This window comes from Canis lupus, chromosome X, assembly GCF_048164855.1.
Source record: "Canis lupus baileyi chromosome X, mCanLup2.hap1, whole genome shotgun sequence".
Taxonomy (NCBI): Eukaryota; Metazoa; Chordata; class Mammalia; order Carnivora; family Canidae; genus Canis; species Canis lupus.
Window position 1 is genome coordinate 115,033,300 of NC_132876.1, and position 27,616 is coordinate 115,060,915.

General features: G+C 39.8%; 1 protein-coding gene and 1 pseudogene across 3 annotated transcripts in view; both read right to left on the reverse strand.

Annotated features, from left to right (window-relative positions):
- Positions 1-27,616, reverse strand: part of OFD1 (OFD1 centriole and centriolar satellite protein) — a 53,997-nt gene that overhangs the window by 21,929 nt on the left and 4,452 nt on the right. Inside the window, exons 3-10 of one of the 3 annotated variants that reach the window (XM_072816004.1) lie at positions 26,924-27,124; positions 23,644-23,712; positions 23,529-23,556; positions 6,889-6,996; positions 4,792-4,928; positions 4,306-4,479; positions 2,124-2,230; positions 190-309 (exon numbers count right to left, since the gene is read on the reverse strand). In XM_072816004.1, coding sequence (XP_072672105.1) covers positions 190-309; positions 2,124-2,230; positions 4,306-4,479; positions 4,792-4,928; positions 6,889-6,996; positions 23,529-23,556; positions 23,644-23,712; positions 26,924-27,124 — 944 coding nt within the window. The remainder of the gene's footprint in view (positions 1-189; positions 310-2,123; positions 2,231-4,305; positions 4,480-4,791; positions 4,929-6,888; positions 6,997-23,528; positions 23,557-23,643; positions 23,713-26,923; positions 27,125-27,616) is intronic. The other 2 variants (XM_072816005.1, XM_072816006.1) reach the window with 2 other exon arrangements.
- Positions 13,556-26,966, reverse strand: LOC140627605 (RNA transcription, translation and transport factor protein pseudogene; annotated as a pseudogene).

Here is a 27,616-nt window from a genome sequence, read left to right on the forward strand (position 1 = left end):
ATGCCATTCTCTGTATCTTTTTAAACTCATCTTAAATAATCAAGGGAAAGGCTTGATTACTAATGAAAATATGTTTTTTAAACATTGAATTTTGCCATCATTTATCTGTCTTATCTACTTCATCAGTGTTGCCATGTTTCTAGCAACTTATTTTAACACAGGATTCCTTTAAAAATGCCAAGCAATTACTTGAGAAGTTCATTCTTGAGCTTCTGGTCATAGCTCTCCTCAATGCTCTTTATATTCAGCTCCCGCTTCCTAAGTGCATCAGTTATGCTTTTATTTTGTTCTTCTTGTAGCCTTTGAGCCCTGAAATTAGCAAAAATAGAGAAAGCAAATAAGGAAACCACGACATCTGAAGTAAGAAACTTTATGGGAAAAAAATAACTTGTGTTTTAGTTCCACAGGCTAAAACTGTAATATGGCTACCACTGCCAGGAAATAAACTGTAAGAACCTGAAGTCCTCCATCTATTTTATGAACTGACTCAGTTCATAAACAAGCAGATGGAATTACCTGGTGGCACCTGGCTAAAGGCAGTGTGAATGTATCAAGACCAAAGTGGTTGCTTATAGAAGATGATCCACACTCAAAAAGGGTTACAGGGGATAAATGGTCATAATCAATTTAGGGGTAAAAGGGTGAGGTTTTTAGTTACAAAGCTACAAACCAAACTCTAGTGTACTTAAATGCTTGTTTCTTCTAGAATATTATTTCTAACTGTGAGACTTAATTGACTAGCCCATAAGAATTATAGATAGAAGATTTGTTTCCGGCATTTAAAAAATCCATCAATTGAAGGTTGAAAAGAGTGCCAAAATAGCAAACGATGGATGAGTCCATTAGAACCTCCAAATCCGAAGAATGGGAGTGCTTTTCATGGGGAGACCTTCAATCACCCACAAAACCAATTCCAGAGCCTAGGATCAGGTTCACAAGTACTTAGTCTAAACGGTAGTGAGGAGGGCTACAAACACTCTGTTCCAAGCAAAGGATAAAGGCTTTGTGTTAGAGGATCCCTGGGTGATTCAGGGGTTTAGCGCCTGCCTTTGGCCCAGGGTGTGATCCTGGAGTCCCGGGATCGAGTCCCACATCGGGCTCCCTGCATGGAGCCTGCTTCTCCCTCTGCCTGTGTCTCTGCCTCTCTCTATAGATCATGAATAAATAAAATCTTTTTTTTTTTTTAATGAATAAATAAAATCTTAAAAAAAAAAAAAGGCTTTGCGTTAGAGCTCCCTCTCCTGACTAATCTTAAACCAAAGGAGCATTAAATCCATTTATTTCATTTAATAGACTTAGACAAGAGAAGTAGGGGACGACGAGGTAGGGAAGTGATTATATAATTATGATTATATCAAGAATCTGCCCAAATTTTGTTCCTTTTCTTTTTTCTCTCGTTATCAATGTGTCATTTTAGTATCGCCAAAAGGAGAGTAAGGTAGGCAGAGAGAAATCAAACGAACAGAGCCTATGTAAATGAAAAAACAACATTAATAAAGATGGAGACAAACTCTTAAAATCAGATTCCTGGAGTATCTATGAATGTCAAGATCCCAGATGGCAAAGAAAGCTTATTCCACCAAATATAGACTGGTGAGGGGGGTATTAATCCCAGGTAAGATTTGAAGGATGATACATCTGTGAGCACTTAGAAAAAGTAACACACACACCAGGAGAAATAGTTTCACCCGATACAAGTCAAGTCAGAGCCACCATATTTCCTTTTTCCTTTTTCTTTCTTTTTCTATTTTTGACAGCAGAACAAGTAAAGGAGGAAGGTCTAGGTATCTAGAATTCAGTTGCTATGTGCACATCAAAACTATTAGATCTGAATGACCAAACGTAAAGGAGAAACACAGGATTTGTTAAAGCATTATTAGCTCCTTCAAATTATGTGTCTGGTCTTACTGTAGCCCAATGATGGCACCTCATTCTGTGTCTCATCCTCACGTGTAATATTTCATAAGCAAAACCTCTTTCTCTTAAATTGTGCCTTTTAAAACTAGGTGTTGTCACTTCTACAACCAAAAACTCTACTTAGCAATTAGCAGACTATTAAGATACATATTTAGTTCTTTTAAATCTCATTCATTTCGAATATCTGAAACGAATACGTTACTCACAATTCAAAAGCTTCGATTCGTTGTTTCAGCTCTGCTTCTCTGCCTCTTAGCAAATCTATATCTTTTAGTAGAAGCTGCCTCTGAGCATAAATTTCTTTGGTTTCAATCTGTGTATGAAAGCATTAATTTTTAGCAAGCAAGCTAAAGAAAATAAAAACAGATCTGAACCCATATACTGCTTCCTAAATTCCAGAGAACAAACTACAGACATTTAAGGTTACAATTTCCCTTTCAAGAGGTTCCAATTTGAGGTATGCTTTTTGCCTATTCCTTACCCAACCATGTGTTCCCTTCCTCAATGATTGTTAAACTCCATTATCCTGTATTCCTGACATCCCTGGTCTATTTATTCTACTTAACATCTCTCAGACACTTAAAATTTGGGTAAGTGCTTTGGCAAGAAAAAAATGACACAAAATATAAGTTTAGCAATAAAACTTCAAAAGAATAGAATTTGCCTGATTCTGTTGCTGTAAGAAAGTTTCAGTTCCTGAGTCATTCTAACTCAGTGGTAGCAAGCTGAATGAATGAGTCACACTTCCATTTGTGTGTTTGCTGAGCAAGGATTCACTAAATACCTAGCATGTGTCAAACAGCACACTCGGAGCTAGACAGAGAAAGATGAACAGATACAGAATCTTTACAAAATTCACAGCTTAGGGAGAGAGAAATAATCACACTATGATATGATGATTTTATAATCAAAATACATAAAGACTCTGTGGCAGGAGTGACACCTGGATGAGTCTGTCAGCAGGAGTTCAGGGGAGGCACCACAAGGAGGTGACATTCAAGATGGATTTGGATGGCCAAAAGTCTCATTAGGGACAGAAGAAGGGCATACCAGGTGGTGGACTAAAGATAGATGATTTGCATGAGGATGGCCATCTTCTCCAAAGTCGTCAGTTAACTAAATGAATATTCTGGTCTGGTAACTGGTTTGGACTAGGAAGTCACCAGTCTTGAGGATGTAGTTGTTAATCTAAACGTAATCCCATCATCTCAAAGACAGTGCTTCCAACATTTATTTTTATAGGAGCCCAATCACCAGAAATGTATGGGAGGATGCAATCAGCATGAAATAACAAGGTCTGAATTGCCCAGAGCAAAGGGGGGGCGGTGTGTGCTGGGAGGGAGCCCTTCTACTTTCAACAGCTTCTGACGGGAGCAGTTCTGGCTGAACTTGGGAGACAGCATTCCAAATTCAGGCTGGTTTAAGATAGCCCCTTGGGAAAGGAATCGGGTTTTCCTAAAAGAGTGGACCCCATGCCTCCTGCTGCTCCTCAGCCTTTCCACCTCCTGTCCAGTCATTTTCTGGGAGAGAAAAACAAATGGCCACCCGCCTGACTTCCGCAGTCCTGGATTCCACTACTCCTGGGACTTTGCCCTTTGATCCCATGGCAGCACACTGTTTTGTTTCCAGTCTGACACCTACAACCCTCTCCTCTTGGCCCATGCTGCTTCTTCCACCTGTCGGGATCCCCAGACCTAGTCCTTGATGTCTCTGACACTGTCACACAGCCTTCCCTGCTCCCCTGGGTTAGTAGGCACCCACCTTCCCCCGCTCTAGTTTCCTTCACCATCCCACCAAACCCCAAGGTCTTTAAATAGGCTGCTTTTCTCAAGCCAAGTAAATGCAATTCTATAAAGTGCCACTCCCCCAAGCGCCTCTATCTTTCTACCCTCGCTAACCTTACAAACCTTCCCAAGAACTGTAACAGAACAGTAGCCTACAAGTACTTGGTTTGGTCTGTATCAGTGGCAGGCTGCCCATCTCAGTTGGGTCCCTCAACAGTTTCATCAATCCTGTCTGCTTTAGATGGTTGCTCTGCCTCTACCTCTACAGAGCCATTCCACAACTGGTGATCCTCTTCTTGAAGCTGCCCTCCTAACCCTCAAATCTGCCCAAGATGATGGAGCTTATTCCACATGAGTTCCTCATAATCCCCACCTGGATGTTTGCACCTGCAGTTCATACTTCCAGCAGTTTTGGAGGAAGATAGTCTACATATCCTTTTTTAAGGCCGATCCTTCCACTTGTGCTCTTGACCCCAGTCCCTAGTACTCCCTGGAGGGCTCCATCTCGTCTAACCGCCTGCGTCCCAACCCACTCTCAGACCTTGAGCCAAACTACTAACAGCTGCATGAAACAGACACCAAATAGATAAATGTAAAATGTTACCTCCTGGTGCTTTTGAATTCTCTCAAGAGCCAACCTTTCACGAGAAATGAAGGCTTCAGATTTGGCTCGTAAAGCTTGCTCAAATTGGTTCCGAAACTTGGCTAATTCCTTCTCAGCCTTTCTTTTCTCTTCCATTTTAATTTTTGCTACTTCAGTATCTTTAAAATACTTCAACTGCCAAGTGATCACAAATAATTGTAAATACCAGTAATTTTTCTAAAGAAATAACTTCTCTCTTCATGGTTAGGTTTAACACTAATGCTCCACTTATATTTAGTTTGACTCATCATTAGTTTCATCTCATTCACTGTACCTCTAGGATTCATTCAAAAGGCATAAACAGTAACATCAACTAGAAAGAAAAATCAAATGTGCAAGAGTTTATCACAATAAGGATTCTAGATTTTTTTCTCCTTATACGTAAGATGAAGACATTTAAAATACAAGCACAACTATCACTCTTGCTAATAACAAGACAGAGCTTACCTTGTGACACATTTCTGCCTGAAGTTGTTGTTCTATTTCTTTCTTATATTCATTTAACTTTATTTCTAAAGATTCTAACTTGGGACGCTGAGGGCTAGCATCTGCAAACTGATCATCAATAAGCTGAAGCTTTTCCGCTTTAAAAAAAAAACACACACACACAGGAAGTTAAGATAGAGAAATGTGGTCAGGTGAACAAGAGGCTGGAGCTCTGTTCAAAAGCAAAGAGTATGCTTCGGAGAAAGTGTAGGGATCTCTGCAATTTACTTGGAAACATCAAAAAATTAAGATGGATTAATGGATGGGACCGAGAAGTGACCGAGCAAATATAACACAAATTTACTGGGAGAATCTAGGTATAGAAGTGTTCAGTGTGCAACTGTTTCAACCCTTCCATATGTCTGAAAATTTTCATCATCAGATGTCCGGGGAAGAGAAAGCAGAGAGTACAAGTCAGAAAACACTGGCATCTCTTTCCAGTCCCTGAGTGCCAAGGCAGAGCACACTTTCAGTGGACTTTGGTTAAAGGGGACTTATGCATTCAAAACCCTGACCTCAAAATAACTCAAAGATCACCATATTTCCACTCTGCTTTACAGAGAAGGAAATAGTGGTCCCTACACTCTGAGTCCTACAGGGCTAAGCAACTATGTGATGGTGGAACCAGGACTGAAACCAGTTTACTGACTGTCTCTCACTGCAGTGCTCTCTCCAGTAGACCCACAGCCCTCCCACCAACTGTGGATCAGAATCAACAATGTGCAGAATGCCTGGACCCCGAAGGCATCTTGGTCATGTGGAACATCAACATCCACCAGAAAGGATGCCTAGGAAAAAAGGTTGGCAGAAGTAGATTAAGATTGGCAGTGTTCATCTCTTTAGAGAATTTGAGACATATTTTCATTTACTTCTCTGTATTTTCCAAATGCTCTGTAATCGTGCTGTTCAATATAGGACTCTCTAGTCACATGCAGCCACTGAGTAGATGAAATGTGACCATCTGAACTGACATGTGGTCTAAGTATAAAAGACACACCAGATTTCAAGGACTGCGCACAGAAATTCTATCTAAAATAACCTCAATTGTTTTATACTGATTGGTCATATTGATTATTTTGGTTATACCGGGTTTAAATAAAATATATTAAAACAAATTTGCCTGTGGGTTTGTTTTGTTTTTACTATGGCTAGAAGGAAATTAAAAATTGCACATGTGTTGGGCAGCCCGGGTGGCTCAGCGGTTTAGTGCCACCTTCAGCCCAGGGCCTGATCCTGGAGACCTGGGATCAAGTCCCACATCAGGCTCCCTGCATGGAGCCTGCTTCTCCCTCTGCCTGTGTCTCTGCCTCTCTCTCTCTCTGTGTCTCTCATGAATAAATAAATAAAATCTTAAAAAAAAAAACTTGCACGTGGCTCATATTATTGGACAGCAGTGCTCTAGAACAAGCACGTACCATGTTCCCAGTAGAATAAAATCCATGCCAAAATAAATTAAAGGCCAAATTATACAGTGTAGTTTTTATAAATTATAGACTTATCTTCTTACAGGTTAGAAGCCCCGTTACTCCTTAAGACTCAGGCAGCATCACAAAACTGAGTAATCACATAATTTTAAAAACCTTGGACTCTGATAGCAGTTCTGCACCAGAGCGAGTGTTTCCAGGTTGCTGTAATTCTGGGGACTACCATTTCCTCAACTGTAAATTGAAGTGATACACCGCTGACTTCTCTAACCTCTGTGCCATGAGAGTCATCTAGGACTTTCTCACTTAGTGGCAATAAAACAAAGTTAGAAGCGACACAAGGAAGAATGTGTCAGTTATGAGCGGTTGAACACAGCACACAAGGAAGAATGTGGGCCTTTGGATTCCCCCAAGATTTGGAAAGTGTGGCCTTAGCGGTCACGAGGAGAGGCAGCAGTACTGGAGAGCAGGTCAGGTCCCTTCTCCCAACGAGACTCCAGAGGAAAGGAGTGCCTCTGCCACCCGGGAGTCACATCCCTCCCAGTCAAGGAACAAGCAGAATACAGTAGATCAGATCATTTCATCATTTGAAGACAAAACAGAACAATTAAAATTCCAAAAGAAGGCTAGTTACCAAGAGAGTCTTTGCCAGGAAATGCCAAGCTGGTCTGAGTCTCCGCATCACAGCTTGCCTTGGACTGATGATAATCTGCCAATTCTCTTAAAAAGTGCAGGAGAAAACCTAAGAGACACAAAGTGTATAACACAGTTTTGCTGCACAAATTTCTTTCATTTAACCATTGCTCAGTCATGGTTTATGTAATCTTTCTTTTAAAGATTTTATTTATTCATGAGAGAGACAGAGAGAGAGAGGGAGGGAGGGAGGGGCAGAGGGAGAAGCAGGCTCCATGCAGGGAGCCCGACGTGGGACTCGATTCCAGGTCTCAAGGATCACGCCCTGGGCCAAAGGCGGCGCTAAACCGCTGGGCCACCCGGGCTGCCCCATAATCTTGGTTTTAAGACATTATCTTTTTTTTTTTTGCATTATTTTATGAATCTTTAAAGAATCATTTCTAAGGAAAGGCCTTTGCAAACATGACAAGACTAGAAGCAATAAGGAGAAATATTTATCAATCTAACAACGTAAAAATTAGAGACCTGTATGGCATGAAATGAAATCAAAAGACACGTGATACACTGGAAAAAAATATTTGGAGGACTATGAAAACAGGACTAGGTTTCACAATATCAAAGAGCTCTTACAATTCAGTAAGAAAAAAATGGAAAAAATGGAACAAGACACGGACAAAGTTTACACAAAAAATGTTTAACTGTCAAATGTGAACAAAATTATAAATAAATGCAAAATAATACAACAGAGAGACTGTGTTTTCCCAGTAAGATTGCTAAGATTAAAAACACAGGCATATGGGACTTCTGGAAAGATAGTGCAGTAGGAAGATTCTAAACTCACCTCCTCCCACGGACATACCTAGATAACACAGCAATGGAACTAGTCCAGAAAACAAACCCAAACACTGGCAGAACAGACATTCCGCGGTTAATCACCGAGAGGAACCACACTGAAAATGGTAGGATGGGCAGAGACACAGTTGGGAACCAAACTAAACACCAACTGGAGGGACACTACAAGCACAGAGAAGAGAGGGGAGCAGATCCCAGCCACACCAGACACAGGAGACCTGCACTGGAAAGAGGAGTCCTCATATCCTTTGGCTTTACAAAGCAATGGAGCTTGACTTTGCAGGTTTTTACAATCAGCAGGGCTTAACTCCAGGTACCTTGAAAATCAGTGGCCTTAGCTCTGGGAGAGCGGAGGACAATAGGAAATGGAGTCCCCACCCTTAAAGAGCCAGCCTAACAAACAACCCCACAGATACAGCATAGAAGCAGCAGTTTGAAAAGCTCCTGGGGTACACCTACCTGGAAGCAGATTTATTTACTAATCTCAGAACCTGTGTTGGAGGAGCAGAGATCTTAAGGATACATCTCCAAGAACAGAAGAGCTACCAGGGGCCATTTCTTCCCAGACCCCCAAGTCCAGATAGCCAGACACTTCAGAACGGCATGGAGCACCCCCTCCCCAAACCTACCTTACCACCACCAACCAGCTCCCGTGTTCTCCTGTGGATCTGCCTCATCCAATGCCCAAATGGCAGGAGTCCCTCCAAAGCAACTCCTGCCATGATATATCCCACAAGCAGCCATTACAAGGTGACTCCTGCCCTGGAAATAGGAGAAGATAACCACACACACCAGTTCAACTACAGCCCCAGCAAATGGATTTAGGGCAGACATCTGCTCTGTCAGCCCCACCCACCAGCAACCTTTCAGGGGAAAACACAAAGAGAAAGCCCTGCATGTCAGGTTGGGCTCACTGCACCCCCAGTCAGCAGATGGGGAGGCAGGCATCTGATTGGACTGCTGGCCCTGCCCACCAACAAAAGCCTCTCAAGGGACAAGGCAGGGAGAACATCTTGCAGGCTGGTTACTACCACAGCCCCAGGAAAACAGGCAAAGAGCAGGGATCTGGTCTGACCGCTGACACCACCCAACTACGATCCCATTTCAACTCCAGACTGGCCCTTTAACACCACAGGGACCAAACCCTGCCCACAACAGGTAAAGTGGGCCACTATAGCTGACTGAAGGCAAACATGGCTCAGCTACAATCAGGGCATACATAACCCATGTAGGAGATACCTCTGAAGTGTCTGGTTCTGGTAAACAGAGGACATTGTGCTACAGGGCACCACAGAACCTCTTCTTCATAAGGCCACTATATTCAAGAAAAGGAGGCACAACTGACTTTCTTAACACAGAGAAACAGAAAGACAAAATGAGGAGATAGATGAACATATCCTAAATGAAAGAACAGGACAAAACCAGAGCAAAAGAGCAAAATGAAATGGAGATAAGCAACATACCTGATAAAAAATTCAAAGTCATGGTAATAAAGATACTCGATGGACTTGAGAAAAGAGGAGAGGATCTCAATGGGATCATCATCAAAGAGATAGAAAATAGAACCAATCAGAGATGAAGAGATCAACTGAAATTAAAAATACAATGGAGGGAATCACAATAGCAGATTATTATTATTTTTTTTTAAGAAAAAAGAACAATAAATACTAAGAATAGGTTAAGGGAACTCCGCAACACCATCAAGCCTAATAACATTCACATCATAGGGATCCCAGAAGGAGAAGAGGGCAAAAGGGGACTGAAAATTTATTTGAAGACATAATAGCTGAGAACATCCTTAATCTGGGGAGGGAAATAGAAATCCAGATTCAAGAGGCATAGAGAATGCCCAACAAAATCAACCCAGGAAGATCCACCCCAAGACACATAATTAAAATGGAAAAAAGTAATGATAGAGAATTTTAAAAGCAGCAAAAGAAAAGTTACATACAAGAGCAAACCAAAAAGGCTTCAGCTGACTTTTTAGCATAAATTTTGCAGGCCAGATGAAAGTGGCAGGATATGTTCAAAGTGCTAAAAGGAAAGAAACCTGCAACCACACATACTCTACCCAGCAAGGCTATCATTCAGAATAGGATAAGTAAAGAGTTTCCCCAGACAAAAAGTTAAGGAGTTCATTACCACTAAGCCAGCCCTATAAGAAATGTTAAAGGGAGTTCTTTTAATTTTAAGAGATGGCCATAATCAGGAATAAGAAAATTACAAAAGGAAAAATTTTCACAATACAAACATAATAAAAGTACATTAATCAGTTATAAAAAGAGCATGGAGGGATGCCTGGGTGGCTCAGCGGTTGAGCAGCTGCCTTTGGCTCAGGGCATGATCCCAGATTGCCGGGATCGAGTCCCACATCAGGCTCCCTGCATGGAGCCTGCTTCTCCCTCTGCCTATGTCTCTGCCTCTCTGTGTCTCTCATGAATAAATAAATAAAATCTTAAAAAAAAAACAAACAAACCAGCATGGAGATTAAAGTACAAAAGCAGTAAAAATCAGTTATATCTGTAAAAATCAGTCGAGATTCACCAAATAAAGAGGTAAAGCATGACATCATAATACATAAAATGTGGGGAGGTAAGAGGGGAAAAAATTAGTGCTTTTAGAATGGGCTCAAATTTAAGCAACCATCAACTTAATACAATAATGCTATATGCAAAAAATGTTAATATGAGCCTAAATATAGGGGCACCTGGCTGGCTCAGTGGTTGAGTGTCTGCCTTCGGCTCAGGGTGTGATCCTGGGATCAAATCCCACATCAGGCTCTCCGCGGGGAGCCTGCTTCTATCTCTGCCTATGTCTCCGCCTCTCTGTGTCTCTCTTGAATAAATAAAATCTTAAAAAAATATATATTAGCCTAAATATAACCACAAATCAAAAACCAGTGATATGCAAAAAATAAAGAGAAAAGAATCTAAGTATATCACTAAAGAAAGCCAACAAACTGAGCATAGCAAGAAAAGGAACGGAGAACAACCATACAACATGTAATAAAATGGCACTAAGTACATACCTATTAATACTTACTTTCAATGTAAATGGACTAAATGCTCCAATCAAAAGACACAGGGTGACTGAATGGACCAAAAGAAAAACTCATCTATGTGGCATGTGGGTGGCTCAGCTGGCTAATAATCAATTTTATTTATTTACTCATGAGAGACACAGAAAGAGAGACAGAGACATAGGCAGAGGGAGAAGCAGGCTCCCCACAAGGAGCCCAATGTGGGACTCGATCCTGGACCCCGGGATCATGCCCTGAGCCAAAGGCAGATGCTCAACCCCTCAGCCACCCAGGTTCTCTCCTCTTACCACTTTTATTCAACCAGTACTGGAAGTCCTCGTCACAGTCACTGAAGGAGAAATGAAGAGTATCCAAATTGATAGGCAAGAAGCAAAACTGCAGATGACATGATACTACGTACAGAAAACTAGCACTGATAAATGAATTCAGTAAGGTCAAAACACTAACACTGATAAATGAATTCAGTAAGGTCACGGGATATAAAGTTAATATACAGAAATCTGTTGCATTTCTATACTTTAATAATGAAGTAGCAGAGAGAGAAATTAATAATGGCATTTACAATTGCACCAAAAATAAAATACCTAGAAATAAACTTAACAATTGAACTGAAAGACCTATACTATGAAACTATAAAACACTGATAAAAAAAAAAGAAAGATGATATGAATGAAAAGATATTTCGTGCTCATGGATTGAGAGGACCAGTATTGTTAAAAGGTCCATACTACACAAAGCAACCTACAGATTCAATGCAAACCCTGTCAAAATACCAACAGCATTTTTCACAGAACTAGAATAATACTAAAATCTGTATGGAACCACAAAAGATCCCAAATAGCCAAAACAACCTTGAGAAAGAAGAACAAAGCTGGAGGTATCCCAATTCTAGATTGCAAGATAAACTACAAAGCTGTAGTAATCAAAACAGTAAGGTACTAGCGTAACATCAGACACATAGATCAAGGGGACACAATAGAGAGCCCAGAAATAAACCTATACTTATATGTGTCAGAATATACAATGGGGAAAAAAAAGTCTCTTCAACAAATGGTATTGGGCAAACTGGACAACCACATGCAAAACAATGAAACTGGATCACTTTCTTACACCATTATACAAAAATAACTCAAAATGGCTGAAACCATAAAATTACTAGAAGAAAACACAGGCAATAATATGTCTGATATCAACTGCAGAAACATTTTTCTACACAGGTTCCTCAGGCAAAGGAAACAAAAGCAAAATTAAACCATTGGGACTACACCAAAATAATGAGCTTCTGCACAGCAAAGGAAACCAACAAAACAAAAAGGCAACCTACTGAATAGCAGAAAATACTTGCAAATGATATATCCAATAAGGGATTAATACCCAAAATATATAAAGGACTTATAAACTCAACACACACACACACAAAACAATCCAATAAATAAACGGGCAGAGGACCTGAATACACATTTTTTGGAAGACATCCAGATGGCCAACAGACACATGAAAAGAGGCTCAATATCACTCATCATCAGGGAAACACAAATCAAAACCACAAGGAGATATCACCTCACACCTGTCAGAATGGCTAAAATCAACAACACAAGAAACAAGTGTCAGCGAGGATGTGAAGAAAAAGGAACCCTCATGCACTGTTGGTGGGAATGTTAACTGGTACAGCCACTGTGGAAAATAGTATGGAGGTTCCACAAACAATTAAAAATAGAATTACCATACAATCCAGTAATTCTGGTACTAGGTATTTACCCAAAGCATATGAAAAGCTAATTTGAAAAGATACACACACCCCTATGTTTACTGCAGCATTATCTACAAGAGGTGAGATAAGGAAACAACTCAAGTGTCTTGTCAGATGAATGGATGAGGAAACTGTGGTGTAAATACACACACACATACACAATGGAACTATCACTCAGCCATTTAAAAAAAAAAAATGAGGGAAGCCTGGGTGGCTCAGTCATTGAGCCATCTGCCTTCAGTTCAGGGCGTGATCCCGGAGTCCTGGGACCAAATCTTACATTGAGCTCCCCGCAGGGAGCCTGCTTCTCCCTCTGCCTGTGTCTCTGCCTCCCTGTCTCTCTCACGAATAAAATTAAAAAAAAAAAAAAAAAAAAAAGAAGAAATCCTGCCATTTACAATAACATGGATGGAACTAGAGGGTATGATGCTAAGCGAAATGTCAGAAATATCATAAACTTCACTTGCACGTGGAATTTAAGGAATAAATGGAGAAACAAAGAAAAGAGTCAAATAGACTCTTAAATACAGAGAACTGATGATTGCCAAGGGGGAGGTGGGGGGGGGGATGAGTGAAATAGATAAAGGGGATTAAGAGTACACTTACTGCAATTAGCACTGAGAAATATATATTGACAATGAATTCTTATACTATATACCTGAAACTAATATAACACTATATTAATTATACTTCAATAAACTGTAACATCATACTCATGCAATGGAATACACAGCAATTAATATGAACTATTGCTAAAAATAGTATGAATCAGCATAAGGTTGAGAGAAAGAAGCCACACTCAAGATATATTATAGGATTCCGTGTATATAAAATGTAAAAATAGGCATTAATAATCTATGGTGCTAGATATCAGAATAGCACTTAAGACTGGATAATAGGGAAAGCTTAGTGATTGGGAGGGATACAAAGGGGGCTTCTGGGATGCTGGTATTGTTCTATTTCTTGTGGTAGGAGGTATTTCCTGGGGTTTATTTTTTGGTGGCTTATCAAGTAATATATATATAATTTCTTTTTTTTCACTTTCCTGAACTTTATTAAAGAAAAAAAACAATGATGGTAAATCTTGAGAACATAGTCAATTTTCTAGGATTCTTCCCTTGAAAATGTGACATTTGATTTCCAAACACATGCCAGAGCGTACATGGTTCCCATTTGTACTAATCAGGTGAGAAGCTGAAATCCTAAAATGTTCATCTTCAAACTTTACCCAGTCTGTGGTCTGTCTTTGGATCAGCAATAATTGCCTGAACAGCTACTATGGCTTCATTAATTTTTGTCTGTAGCTCTCTGAGCTCTTCTATATGCAGCAATTGCAGAATTTGAGCAGCTTCATTAAGAACTGCATCTCCTGTGTCAAAACTAAGAATGTGTTTATCTAGTGCAACAGGCAAGTCCTCTTTTGTTTGGTTTGCTTTGGCATCTGCATCTTGTGTCAGGCGCTCCTGTACCAAAATGCGAATTCCCTTAAGCATTACCAGGTAATCATCATGACGCTGAATCTGAAGAAGGTTAGCCAAAGCCATTACACCAGCCTTAAAATCAGGATTATTTACATCCAAATTGATCAACGGCTGGGCATTTTTAGCTGCATTGTCAGCATTCTTTGTATTATTGGGTATCAAGTCCTTGTATTTTTCAGCATTATCTCCATATTCAAGTCTAACAGCTAAACCAAGAAGCCAGTCAATTGCTTCTTGTCAATCTTGAATATTGAAAAGACAGTTAACATCTCTGAGATACTTTTCAAAGAACTTGGGCCAGTCACTGCTGTGGATGTTTCTTAAATTACCTCTGTCTTCAATCTTGTAGTGTCTGATTTTCTGGTCTTCAAGCCAAACAATAAAGTTTCTAAATTCTGTTTCATCTTTGCAGTTGAAGTCAGCCGGGTTGTGGTAGTCGAGGGCTGTCAGCTTGCGTCGGAACATGGTCCCCGCGTCTCGCTCCGGTCCCCCGGGCCTCGGCTGGGAGAGGAGAGGCGAGGAGGTGCGGGCGGCGCAGGCACCAGCGACACGGCAAAAGGGCCTATATATATAATTTTTGCATTGTATTGTTATACAATTACATTTCTACTGAAAGATATGTATATACAACAATGTTCATGATTGCACTGTCCATATGTTATTGGATTAATCAGTTATGGTATTAATTGGGGCACACCCATTAAAAAAAAATACATGCATACCATAGAGAATCTGCAATTTCAGTTCCAGACCACTGCAATACAGTGAGTATCAAAAACCAAGTCTAATGAATGTTTCCCAGTACGTTTAAAATACTTTCACTATACTTGAGTCTAAGCATGCAATAGCATTGTGTAAAAACAAAAAAAAAAACAAAACAGTGTACATATCTAAATTTTAAAATATTGCTAAAAAAGCTAGCCATCATTTGAGCTTTCTTTTTTTTTTTTTTTTTCATTTGAGCTTTCAAGGCAGTCACAATCTTCCCGGTGGAGGGTCTTGCCTTGATGTTGATGGCTGATAACAGGGCAGGGGTTGCTGGAGGTGGAGTGGCTGTGGCCAAGAATAGGACAATGAAGTCTGCCACATTTATTGACCCTTCATGATTTCTACTACATCATTTACTCAAAATAGAATCTCTCTCAAAACTGGAATCAATCCTCTCAAACCCTGCCACTACATTTATGTCATTTCAATAACCTTCACAGCATCTCCAACAGTAGATTCCATCTCAAGAAGCCACTTTCTTTGCTCATCCATAAGCAGCAAATCCTCATCCATTCAAGTTTGATTTTGAGATTGCAGCAATTCAGTCCCATCTTCAGGGTCCACTTCTAATTCTACATATCTTGTTATTTCCACCACATTTGCACGGACTTCCTCCACTGAACACTTTGACTTGAATCTCTCAAAGTCATCCATGAGGGTTCAAGGCAACTTCTTCAAAACTCCTGTTAACATGGGTATTTTGACCTCTTCCCATCAGTCACAAATGTTCTTAATGGCATCTAAGAATGGTGAATTCTTCCCAGGTTTTCAACAGACTGCTCAGATCCATCAGAGGAACTGTGGCAACTATTTCCTAAATAAGACTTGAAAGTCAAAATTACTCCTGCAGAATGGACGCTGTGTTAGCAGACATGAAAGCACTATTAATCTCATTGTACATCTCCATCAAAGACCTTGGGTGACCAGATGCATTGTCAAGGATATATTTTTAAAGAAATTTTCTTTCTTAAGAAGGTCTCAACAGTAGACCTAAAATCTTCATTAAACCATGTTGTAAATAAATAAATAAATGAATGAATAAATAAATAAATAAACCATGTTGTAAGCACATCTGCCAACCAGGCTTTGTTGCTCCATTTATAGAGTACAGGTAGAGTAGACAGTGTAATTTTTAAAGTTTTTAAGTAATCTCCACACCCCACGTGGGGCTCAAACTCATGACCCCAAGATCAAGAGTTGCATGCCCTTCTGGATGAGCCTACCAAGTGCCCTAGATGTAGCATAATTCTTGTGGGCCCCAGAAATTTTGGAAAGGTAGAGGAGTAGTGGCTTCAACCTAAAGTCAACAGCTGCATTAGCCCCTAATAAGAGAGCCTGTTATTTGAAGCCAGGCATCGACTTCTCCTCTCCAGCTATGAAAGTCCTAGATGCCCTCTCCTTCCAATATACAAGTGTTTCATCTACATGGAAAATCTGTCCAGTGTAGCCACCTTCAGTAGTCACCTGAGCTGATCTTCTTCTGGGTCACCTGCTGCTTCCCCTTGCACTTTGAGGTTACAGAATCTGGTTCATTCCTCAAACCTCACAAACCAATCTTGTGAGCTTCCACCTCTTGCTTGGCAGCTTCCTCACCTCTCTCGGCCTTCATACCATTAAAGAGAGGTAGGGCCTTGCTCTGGAGTAGGCTTGGACTTAAAGGAATGTTCTAGCTTCTTTGATCTTCTGCCCAGAGCACAACAGTCTCCATGTCAGCAATAAGGCCGTTGCACTTTCTTACCAGTTGTGTGTTCACTGGGGTAACCCCTTATGTTACCTTTAAGAACTCTCTTTTGCATTCACTACCTGGCTGTTTGGCACAAGAGGCCTAGCTTTCGGCCTGTCTGGGCTCTCAACATACGTTCCTCACTAAGCTTGGTCATCTCTGGCCTTTGGCTGAAAGCGAGAGATCTGCGACTCTTCCTTTCCCCTAAACACTTAGAGGCTATTGTAGGGTTATTAATAAGCCTCACTTCAATATCTTTGTGTCTCAGGGAACAGAAAGGCTGGAAGAGGAAGATGCGGACGATGGCCGGTCGGCAGGGCAGTGAGAACAGACACAATTATCAATTAAGTTCACCATCTTACATGGGTGGGGTTCGTGATGCCCCCAATTACCCTAATAACATCAATGATTACTGATCACAGATTCTATCAAAAGTTTAAAACATTGCAAGAAATAATAAAATGTAACAGACACAAAGTGAGCAAATACTGTTGCAAAAGCAGCACTGATAGACTTGCTGGACACAGTGTTGCCACAAACTCTCAATTTGTAAGAAATACAGTATCTGTGAAGTATAATAAAAAGTGAAAATAAAATGAGGTATGTCTGTACTCTTAAGTGTTGGCAGGGGAATGGGGAAATAGGCATGCTCATTCACTTGGGAGAGATTTTGTCAGGGTTTACATACGCTCAAATGCACATCCCCCTTTGACATTGTCATTTCCACTTCCCAAAGTTTACACAGCTAGACTTCCAAGGGGCATAAAGGGTGTACTACTGCACACTGATTGCTTCCAACAGCAAAACACAGTAAGATGATGAAATCTTCACCAAAGGGGGTTAAATACACGCTTTAAAAATAATTAGTCCGAATATACAAAGATTCATTGGTAAATAAAATAAGTTGCAAAACAATACAATCCCATTTAGGGTTATAGGTTTTTTTTTTTTTAATTTTTATTTATTTATGATAGTCACAGAGAGAGAGAGAGGCGCAGAGACACAGGCAGAGGGAGAAGCAGGCTCCATGCACCGGGAGCCCGATGTGGGATTCGATCCCGGGCCTCCAGGATCACGCCCTGAGCCAAAGGCAGGCGCCAAACCTCTGCGCCACCCAGGGATCCCAGGTTATAGGTTTTAATCACACGGATTTTCACCGTTATAAACTAAATTCTGGTAGGAGTAACAAGAAACTATTCATCCTAGGTATCAGTGGAAAGGCAGATGAGAAGATATGAGCAGCAATTTCCAGTTTTCTTTCACTTATACTTTTCTGAATAGTTTGAAACTTTTTTTTTAAAGCCAGGAGTATAAATTAGAAGTTTCTAGTTTCTTAAAACAGTTGGAAGTACTCGGCTTCTGCATCAGCCAACCTAAAGGCCTTTTTTGTTTTTTCCTCTTTTCTGAAGAACTGAAAATCTGTTTCTCCCTTCCTCTAATGTGACCTACAGTCTGTTCTTTCATATTCGTTGCTTGCAATGCCTCTTTGGCTCATCCACTGATCTTCTCCTGACCTTTTTTCCAATCTGCTTGTTCTCTCCTCACACCTTCTTGCTCAGGCATGTCTGCTCTGCCTCTATAGAAAAGCTAGACATATTACAGAAATTTTCTTCAAGATCCTGTAGTAGATAATCTTTTGAGATGTGTTCTTTCCCCATCACTCGTTCTAGGTGAGGAATGGTCCTTTTCCAGTTCTGGAGTACTGTTCACAGGCCCGTAATTAGTTCCACTTCTCCCCTCTCCATATATATATATATATCCCCTTTAAGAAGGAATTCTCTAGTTTCATTTATTCTATTTGTTTACATTGGTATGGGATCATGAGTATTTCGTACATTGCAATTCAATTCCTATATGATTATGTAACATTTTATATAATCCAGTATTTTACTTTGTTGCTCCATTTGTTCCAGCTTTGGCCTTTGGAAGGTCTTTCAGTTCTATTTTTGTTAATGAAGCATTTCCTTTCATCTGGCATTATAAAAGACTCCAGGCTCATCTTGTACATTCTCTGCCCCAGTCCTGGAATCAGCCACTGCTCCAGGTAGCCCTGGTTCCTATTATTATGGAATGGTATTGGAAACCAAATCTTAATGTTCTGAACTGGGCACTAGGTGTGCTCATTTGTTACTGGGGTGTCATTGCTTCTAGGCCCTCTCAGCCTGCAGAACAAGGAAATTTGAGTGTTCTAATCTGTGTAGATACACATGTCTATAAATATCTGTGTATCCTTTGCACCTATATTAAGCTAAACCTAAGCTTATACTGAGGGTTCCAACAAATCCATTACCACATGGATCATTCTAGCTGCTTCTCCTTATTGATCTGTGAAATGGTGCCTTAACAGGGAAAAACCCGGCTCTCGCCCTCTACTATCCATTTAATTGTTCAGTTCCAGCATACATGTATGATGGTTTCCAAATTGTTAACCACTACCCCATAAGAAGTAACTAGCACCCTAAATATAGTGCCTATATATGGTTTCATTTGCTTTTAGTCTTAGTCTTCATTTCCAAAGGTAGTCAGCTTGCATCTTTTCTTCCCCATTCCCCAGTGAGACTGTCAGATGGTTTTGTTAGTTTGTAGGCCATCCTGGGATCACCTGACCTCCTCCATTTGCATATATGAAGGTTCACCCTTTGTACTATAGAGTTCAACAGGCTTTGACCAATATTTAGTGCTATATATCCCACCATCATAGTATCATATGAAATACCTTCATGACCCTAAAAAAAGATTCCCTGTGCTTCACCTAATCAACCTCCTACCCCCTCCCTCTGAGTCCCAGGCAACCATCGATTCACTTACCAGCTCTATAGTTCCACCTTTTTCAGAAAAGTATATATATATATATATATATGGAATCACATACTAGAACCCTTTTCAGACAAGCCTCTTTCACTAACTATGCATTTAAGGTTAATTTACATATACATACAAGTTTTTTTTTTTTTTTTTTTTTTTTTTTAAGATTTACTCTCGAGAGATAATGAGTGTGCTAGCAGTGGGGTGTGGGGGGTGGAGACAGGAGAAAGAATCCCAAGCAGACTCCATGTCAAGAGTGGAACCAATGCGGGGCTCAATCCCACAACTCTTTGGCCACCATCTGAGCCGAAGCCAGGAGACGGACACTTGACCAACCATACCACCGAGGCACCCCAGATTTATATTTTTGCATGGATTGACAATTCATCCCTTTAGCCAAATAGTATTCCATTGTCTAGATGTACCACAGCTTGTTTATCCACTCACCTACTCAAGGACATTTTGGTTGCTCCCAATTTCGGGCAATTATAACAAAAAAAAATATTTGCTACAAATATTTCTATCTGGGTATCTACATGGACTGAACTTTTTCAAATCAGTTGGGTAAATAACTAGGAGCATCACTGTCAGATGGTAAAACTATGTTTAACTTTTGAGAAACTACCAATCTCCCAAAGTGGCTATACCATTTTGCATTCACACTATCAACGAATGAGAGGTCCTGTTGCTCCACATCCTCACCATTTGTTGTAAGTAGCCTGGATTTCAGCCATTCTAACAGGAATATGGTGAAAGCTCTTTGTTGTTTTAATTTGCATTGCCCTAGTAACAAACGACCTTGAACATCTTTTTGTATGCTTATTTGCCATCTCTGTATCTTTGGTGACATGTCTGTTCAGATCCTTTACCCATTTTTTTCCCCCAAGATTTTATTTGACAGAGAGCACAAATGGGGGGGGGGGGTGGCAGGCAGAGGAAGAGGGAGAAGTAGGCTCCCTGTGGAGCAGGGAACCCCATGTGGGTCTTGATCCCAGATCCTCATGACCCAAGCTGAAGGCACTTAACCAACTGAGCCATCCAGGTGCCCTTTATCAATTTTTTAACTGGGTTGTCTCTTTACTGCATATATATATATATATATGTATTTTTTTTTTTTTGCCGTTTTTTTCTGTTGAGTTTTAAGTGTTCTTTGTGTATTTTTGATACAAGTCTTTTTATCAGATATGTCCTTTGCAAATATTTTCTCCCAGTCAGGGGCTTGTCTTTTCATTCTCAGTATCTTTCAGAGCAGATGTTTTTGATTTTAATAAAGTCTAATTGGTTAATTTTCTTTCATATACATGCTTTTGGTGTTCTATCTCATCGCCAACCCCAAAGTCACATTTTTTTTTAATGTTTTCTTACCTAAGTTTCATAGTTCGACATTTAAACTTATAACTTGTATGAGAACTAAAATAGACGGTAGATCTAAGGTCTGTGTCTAGGTTCATTTTTGTGTATGAGTGCCCCAATTGTTCCAGCACCGCAGGTGGAAAAGACCATCCTTCTTCCCGTGAACCACCCTCACCCTTTGTCGAAAATCACTTGACTATACAGTTGACCCTTGAACAACATGGGTTTTATATGGGGATTCTTTTTAAATCAATACAAGACAGTATTGTTAACATAGTTTCTCTCTCTCTCTTTTTTTTTTTAAGATTTTATTTGTTTATTCATGAGAGAGAGAGAGAGAGAGATGCAGAGACACTGGCAGAGGGAGAAGCAGGCTCCACGCAGGCAGTCCGACACAGGACTCAACCCCGGGTCTCCAGGATCAGGCCCAGGGCTGAAGTCGGCGCTAAACCGCTGAGCCACCCGGGCTGCCCTTCATTTTAATTATTAATGACATTCTCTTCTCCAGCTTACTCTGAGAGTACGGTATATAATTCATTTAGCACACAAAATATCTGTTGACAGTTTATGTTATCAGTAAGGCTTCCAGTCAACAGGCTATTAGTTTTTGGGGAGTCAACAATTCTACATGGATTTCTGACTGCGTAATGGACATGGTTGGGAGGGTCAGAGCCCCCAACCCCCATGTTATTCAAGAGTCAACTGTATTTGTCTAGATTGACTTCTGGGCTTGCCGTTCTGTCCCACCGATATATGTAGCTATTCTTTTACCCATCACAGATAAGGGTTTTAAGTTCCAGAAAACAAGGAGCCAATGTCCAAATTCTCTGCACAGCTTTTTTTCCAGCATTATCTCTGAAAAGTTAGGGGTGGAAAGGATGGGTAAGTGGAATCTAGGGGAAAAGTAGTATGGCCATTCAACAACCCAGCACCCTTGAATACAGATACAATAAAATAAAACTACGGGTCTCTGTTAGGGCATAAACAACAGTTAGGTACAATATATCTCCCTACATATTTTCCGATGTTCTCAATTTTTGAATCAGAAGCCACAAAATTTTAAAGTTATTTCATTTTAAAAATAGCTGTTTTAGTGTTAGCAAAGACTTCTACCCAAATCTTGCCATGAGGATGCCTACCATGTCTGCTATCCATAGTTTTTCTGAATTTCAGAACTTAAACTAGGATGCTGGGTAAAGCTGGTAAGAGCTGTTCACCACATGTCTTTCTGAACCAGAAGCATTTGAACAGAGTGTATAAAGGCAAAAAACTATTTTTAAAGATAACATAAAAAAATAAATAAATAAAGGTAACATAAAATACCAGTAAGTGGATTATTTCTTAATATCCCTTTAGGCCTCAAGTTTTCTTCTGAAAAAATAGTTAAGCTACATATATCTACACCTTATATCTGTGTCCTGCCCAGTAGGATATGTGGCTATTTAAAATCTAAGATGCAGTTCTTCAGTTACACTAGCCACATTTCAAATGTTTAATAGTCACATGTGGCTAGTGGCTACTACATCAGATAGCAGATATAGACGTTCCCATCATTACAGGGAATTTATATTAGATGCTACTGCCTCTATATTCTATACAGAATATAGAACCACTTACCATACTGAAGTTCAATTTGGATGTCCTATGCTGCAGGTACTCTGGAAGGTCTTGTGATCATATTTACTCATCCTCTGGTAACATTACTCCCAAGAGACTAGGTAATTAAGTCATAGACTAATGGTTGCAGAAAATAAGTACTCAAATGTTTGCTGAATGCTAAGTTCTAAATGAATGCCCTACTGGGGATGGTAGCAATACTGGCAACAAAACCCAAAAGCACACCAACACAGAAGGGCTGCTATATATTGTTACAGATTATTTAAAATAGACCTAAAGAATATGTATTACAGGCAAGTTACCAGTTTAAGTTCATGCTACAAAGTCCATCATCAAGCCCAGCCCATGGTATGGCACCCATGGCAGTTATGGACTCTATGAAGGTTATCAAGGCCAAGATTAAAGCAATTTATCAGGCTCACATAAATACTTAATAAAAATATATATATATTTAACACTTAGTACTGACCAGATACCTCATTCTTTAAGCAAATATTAATAATCTGTAAACTACTTGAGGGAGAGGTGTGGGATACAAAGATACCTAGCCTTAACATTGTTAATTTGTGTGTGTGGAAATGTTCCCAACAATGGCTGTCTTTACAAAAAGTAGCTTTCAAATCATTTGTAGGGCTTTAACAACTTCTGTCTCTTCTTTGAGTAAGAGCAATTAAGAAGAATGAAACTTGGGGAAGTGATTTACATTGTCAAATTGGATGAATTGTTCTATTTATTTAAAAGGTAAGGTACTGGGATGCCTGGGTGGCTCAGTTGGTTGGATGTCTGCCTTCAGCTCAGGTTGTGATCCCAGGGCCCTGGGATCGAGCCCCGTATCATCAGAGGGGTGGTGACCCTGCTCAGTGTGGAGTCTGCTCCTGTCTCCCCCTCTGTGTTCTCTAATAAATCGATCTTTAAAAAAAAAAAAAAGATAAGGTATTGGGGTGCCTGGCTGGCTTAGTCAGTGGACCATGTGACTCTTGATCTTAGGGTCGTGATTTCAAGCTCCATGTTGGGTGTAGAGATTACTTAAGATCTTTTTCAAAAGTTAGATTAAAAAAAAAAAAAGATAAAAAGGTAAGGTACTGTCACAGCATGGAAAAATAAAAAAAAAATAAAAGAAAAAAAAGAAAAATCAAATTCATATTAAATTCCGTACTCATATCCCTCAAGATTATTACTTTCATAGTTCTGCAGGAAAAAGTACATGACAAAAATCTTGCTATTTCTTTTTTATAAAGATGAAGGCTCCTACCTTTGTTTTCTTTATCAAATCCTGAGATCTGTTAAAAGAAAATATTTCATCTTTATTCAACTGTTCAGTTATAATTAACAGACCAAAGCAGATTATAAAAACTAAACAATCCTACCAGTGATTTGTAGAGACTGGATTCAGGGTTGATTTTAATGAGTTGTAATAGATCTTGCATAGTAAGTACCTTAAAGAAAAAAAATTAGACTTTTTTACATCGGTGTTTAAATGATAAACTAGGAGGCTTCTGAAGACAATTATGCTTTGGATTACATTTAAAAATTTATAACCATGCTAATAATGTAAAATTGAAGCACTTTCTTATATTATTAACATATTAAAGTCACAAGGATAAAATTTTTTTTTTAAGATTTTATTTATTTATTTATGAGAGAGAGAGAGAGAGGCAGAGACACAAGTAGAGGGAGAAGCAGGCTCCATGGAGGAAGCCCAACATGGGATTTGATCCCGGGTCTCCAAGATCACGCCCTGGACTGAAGGTGGTGCTAAACTGCTGAGCTACCCAGGTTGCCCAATATTTTTCTTGATCACCTAATTAATCTCCAAATATTTCATAGTGAATACGTCTAATATGTCTAAATGGCTAATACCTTACAGAGTATAAACACACAAATATCTGATGAACCAATGAATACATATATAATTTCCAGGGTCTCCTAACTGCAAGAAAGTTTTTAAAGTATATTGCTTCAAAATATAAATGAAGTTTTATTGTCTTTACAACAATGAATAACTAAAGCATACACAAAATAGTTTTAAACATTTTTGGGTCACTATTCTTAATATATATTTATACTATAATACTTATTTTTACTAAGTCTACCCAGAGAACATTGATAGGTTTTCAAATGGTTTTCCTTTATTATTTTTTTTTAATGGTTTTCCTTTAAAGAAAATATTCTGCACAGCATTTTAGAGTAGAAACCTTTAAGTATGTGGACTGGATTAACTACTACTGTAACAACTAAGTAATTCACTATTACTCATGCAATAAGCAAAATTCTAAAACATACTTGGAAAGTTAGGGGCACCTGGCTCAGTTGGTAGAACATGTGACCTTTTTTTTTTTTTTTTAAGATTTGAGAGAGATTACAGAAGCACAATGGTGGGGGGGCATGGGGAGAGGGAAAAGGAGGCTCCCTGCTGAGCAGAGTTCAATGTGGGGCTCAATCCCAGGACCGTGGGATCATGACTTGGGGGGAAGCCAGATGCCTAACCAAAATGAGCCACCCAGGTGCCCTGAACATTTGACTCTTGATTTTGAGGTTGAGTTCAACCCCCACATTGGGTATAGAGTTTACTTTAAAAAAACAAAACAGGGGATCCCTGGGTGGCGCAGTGGTTTGGTGCCTGCCTTTGGCCCAGGGCGCCATCCTGGAGACCCGGGATCGAATCCCACATTGGGCTCCCGGTGCATGGAGCCTGCTTCTCTCTCTGCCTATGTCTCTGCCTCTCTCTCTCTCTCTGTCTGTGAAATAAATAAATAATAAATAAATAAATAAATAAATAAATAAATAAATAAATAAGAAACCTTAAAGACTGATGGACCAAATAAGAATTCCTAATGTTGATAAAGAAAATTTGGTTGTTAAGAAATAAATACAGCACATTTGAATTTTCAAATACTAACGTTGTTCTTATTTTCTTAAAACTCCTGAATATGAAACTTTTGGTCAATTATAGACAAGGAATAAAAATACAGTAACAACACCAAGAGTTAAACTATGGACTTTAAGGGCACCTTGGTGGCTCAGTTGGTTAAGGCTCTGCCTTTGGCTCAGGTCATGGTCCTGGGGTCGAGCCCCACATTGGGTTCTCTGCTTAGCAGGGAGTCTGCTTCTCCTGCCTCCCCCTATTCCTGCTCTCTTGCATGCACATTTGTGTGCTCTGTCTCTCTCAAATAAATATTTTGAAAAATAAATGAAAATAAACATGAACTACAGGTGGTAAGGTGTGACAATGTAGGGTCTATTGGAAAATTGTATATAATGGGGGCGTGTAGGTGGCTTAGCTGGTTAACCATCAAACCCTTGATTTCAGCTCAGATCATGATCTCAGGGTCATGAGATCGAGCCTTGCTCAAGGCTCCACAATGGGTGTGAAGCCTGCTTAAGATTCTCTCTCTTCCTCTTTCTGCCCCTCCTTGCCTCCCTCTCTTAAAAAAAAAAAAAATCAAGTATTTAATTAAAAAATGTTGCTAGTAGGGGAGGCTGTGCATGAGTGGGAGCAGGGAATATATGGGATGGCCTCTTTTCTGCTCAATTTTGCTCTGAACCTCAACTGCTTTAAAAAATTATGTCTATTTAAAAAAAATAGGCAAAGTTTGCTATATCAGCCTTTAAAATAATCAAGTATGACTATTTCTCCACTATTACTATTGAACATAAATTAGAAAATAGGTAAAAACAGGTGTTTTGGGGATCCCTGGGTGGCTCAGCGGTTTAGCACCTGCCTTTGGCACAGGGCGCGATCCTGGAGTCCCGGGATCGAGTCCTGCATCAGGCTCCCGGCATGGAGCCTGCCTCTTCCTCCTCCTGTGTCTCTGCCTCTCTCTCTCTCTATGTCTATCATAAATAAATAAATCTTTAAAAAAAAAACCACAGGTGTTTTAGTTATTTGAGTAGTCCACAGATTTTTAAAAGCTATTGTATCCCTCACTTCTCTTGGGTAATCCCAAGGAATAGAAATATGTGAAAAGATTTTAATGTAGTAAGAACACAGTTTAGAGATCTAGATTTACAGCCCTGCATTGCTATTTACAAATCATGTGACCTTGAGCAAACTATTTCACTTTTCCAGAGGTTGGTTCCTCAGTTGTAAAACAGCTAACACCTGGGGATCCCTGGGTGGTGCAGCGGTTTGGCGCCTGCCTTTGGCCCAGGGCGCGATCCTGGAGACCCGGGATCGAATCCCACATCAGGCTCCCAGTGCATGGAACCTGCTTCTCCCTCTGTCTGTGTCTCTGCCTCTCTCTCTCTCTCTCTCTCTCTGTGTGTGACTATCATAAATAAATAAAAAAATTTTAAAAAAAAAAAAAAAAAAAAAAACAGCTAACACCTGAAGTGTGACTAGTACAGTGACAAGCTTACAACAGACATTCAACGTAAATGGCAACTGGGAGTCTTAGTAGACTACTTGGAATGGGAGGTCAGTTCTAGCTTCAAAACAGTGATTCTACACATCACAATTGTACCAAAGACTAATCAAGATGTCAAGGAATTGATAATAATCAACTTTAGTACTCCCCTCTGTTACATTATATGATGTGAATTCGGAGATGCCCGAGAAACGGACGTTGCTAGCGAAGGAATACTCAGCTATTATGCAGAAAGAAGCTGTTAACAGAAAATTCAAAAATAGAAAAGGAAGGATTTTACCTTTTCTTTGGCCAAACCACTTTCCGGAAAGAAAACAGAAAGCGAATACTCATAGCCGCATCTCTGTAAGTAATCTGCCACTAGAGAGTTAGAAGCGCTGGTTAAGAGGGCACTCCCTTCCACTGAAACGGACGGAGGCTGCAGTTCTCCATTCAACACAGGGTGCATCAATTCGTGAATTAGCTTGTTTCGGAGTTGTGTCTAGCTCAAAAAACAAAAATGAAATGAGTGAAAAATTTTTCAGCAGGATTTCACTAGAGGTATGCAGATTTGTCGCATGAATTAGCATCATTATTTCCAGAATGGTTTCAGATCCATGACCAAAAGTTAGGAACCATCCTCTATACGTTGTGTTACCATGTGACACAAGTAGCTCAATGAGTTTTGAAAGAAGAAACTCGTTTTCACCAACTTCCAAGTTATCTTGTGGTGAGCCAGAACACATGTATATTCTAACTTCACTTCCCCAGGAGCCCATTTCAGGATGTTTTAGTCAGGATACCAAGTACAGGAGACAGTTCTGTCCCTTACTCACTTTTCTGTGGACTACTGGAGAATATGAAAATATTGGGCATATTGACCAAAACAAAATTGGGTTCCCAAAAAAAGAAATCTCACATACGCGAGAGAAATCAGTAAATCCAAAAAACTTACTACGATGTACTTTTGCATACAGTATTTACATCTCAAGAC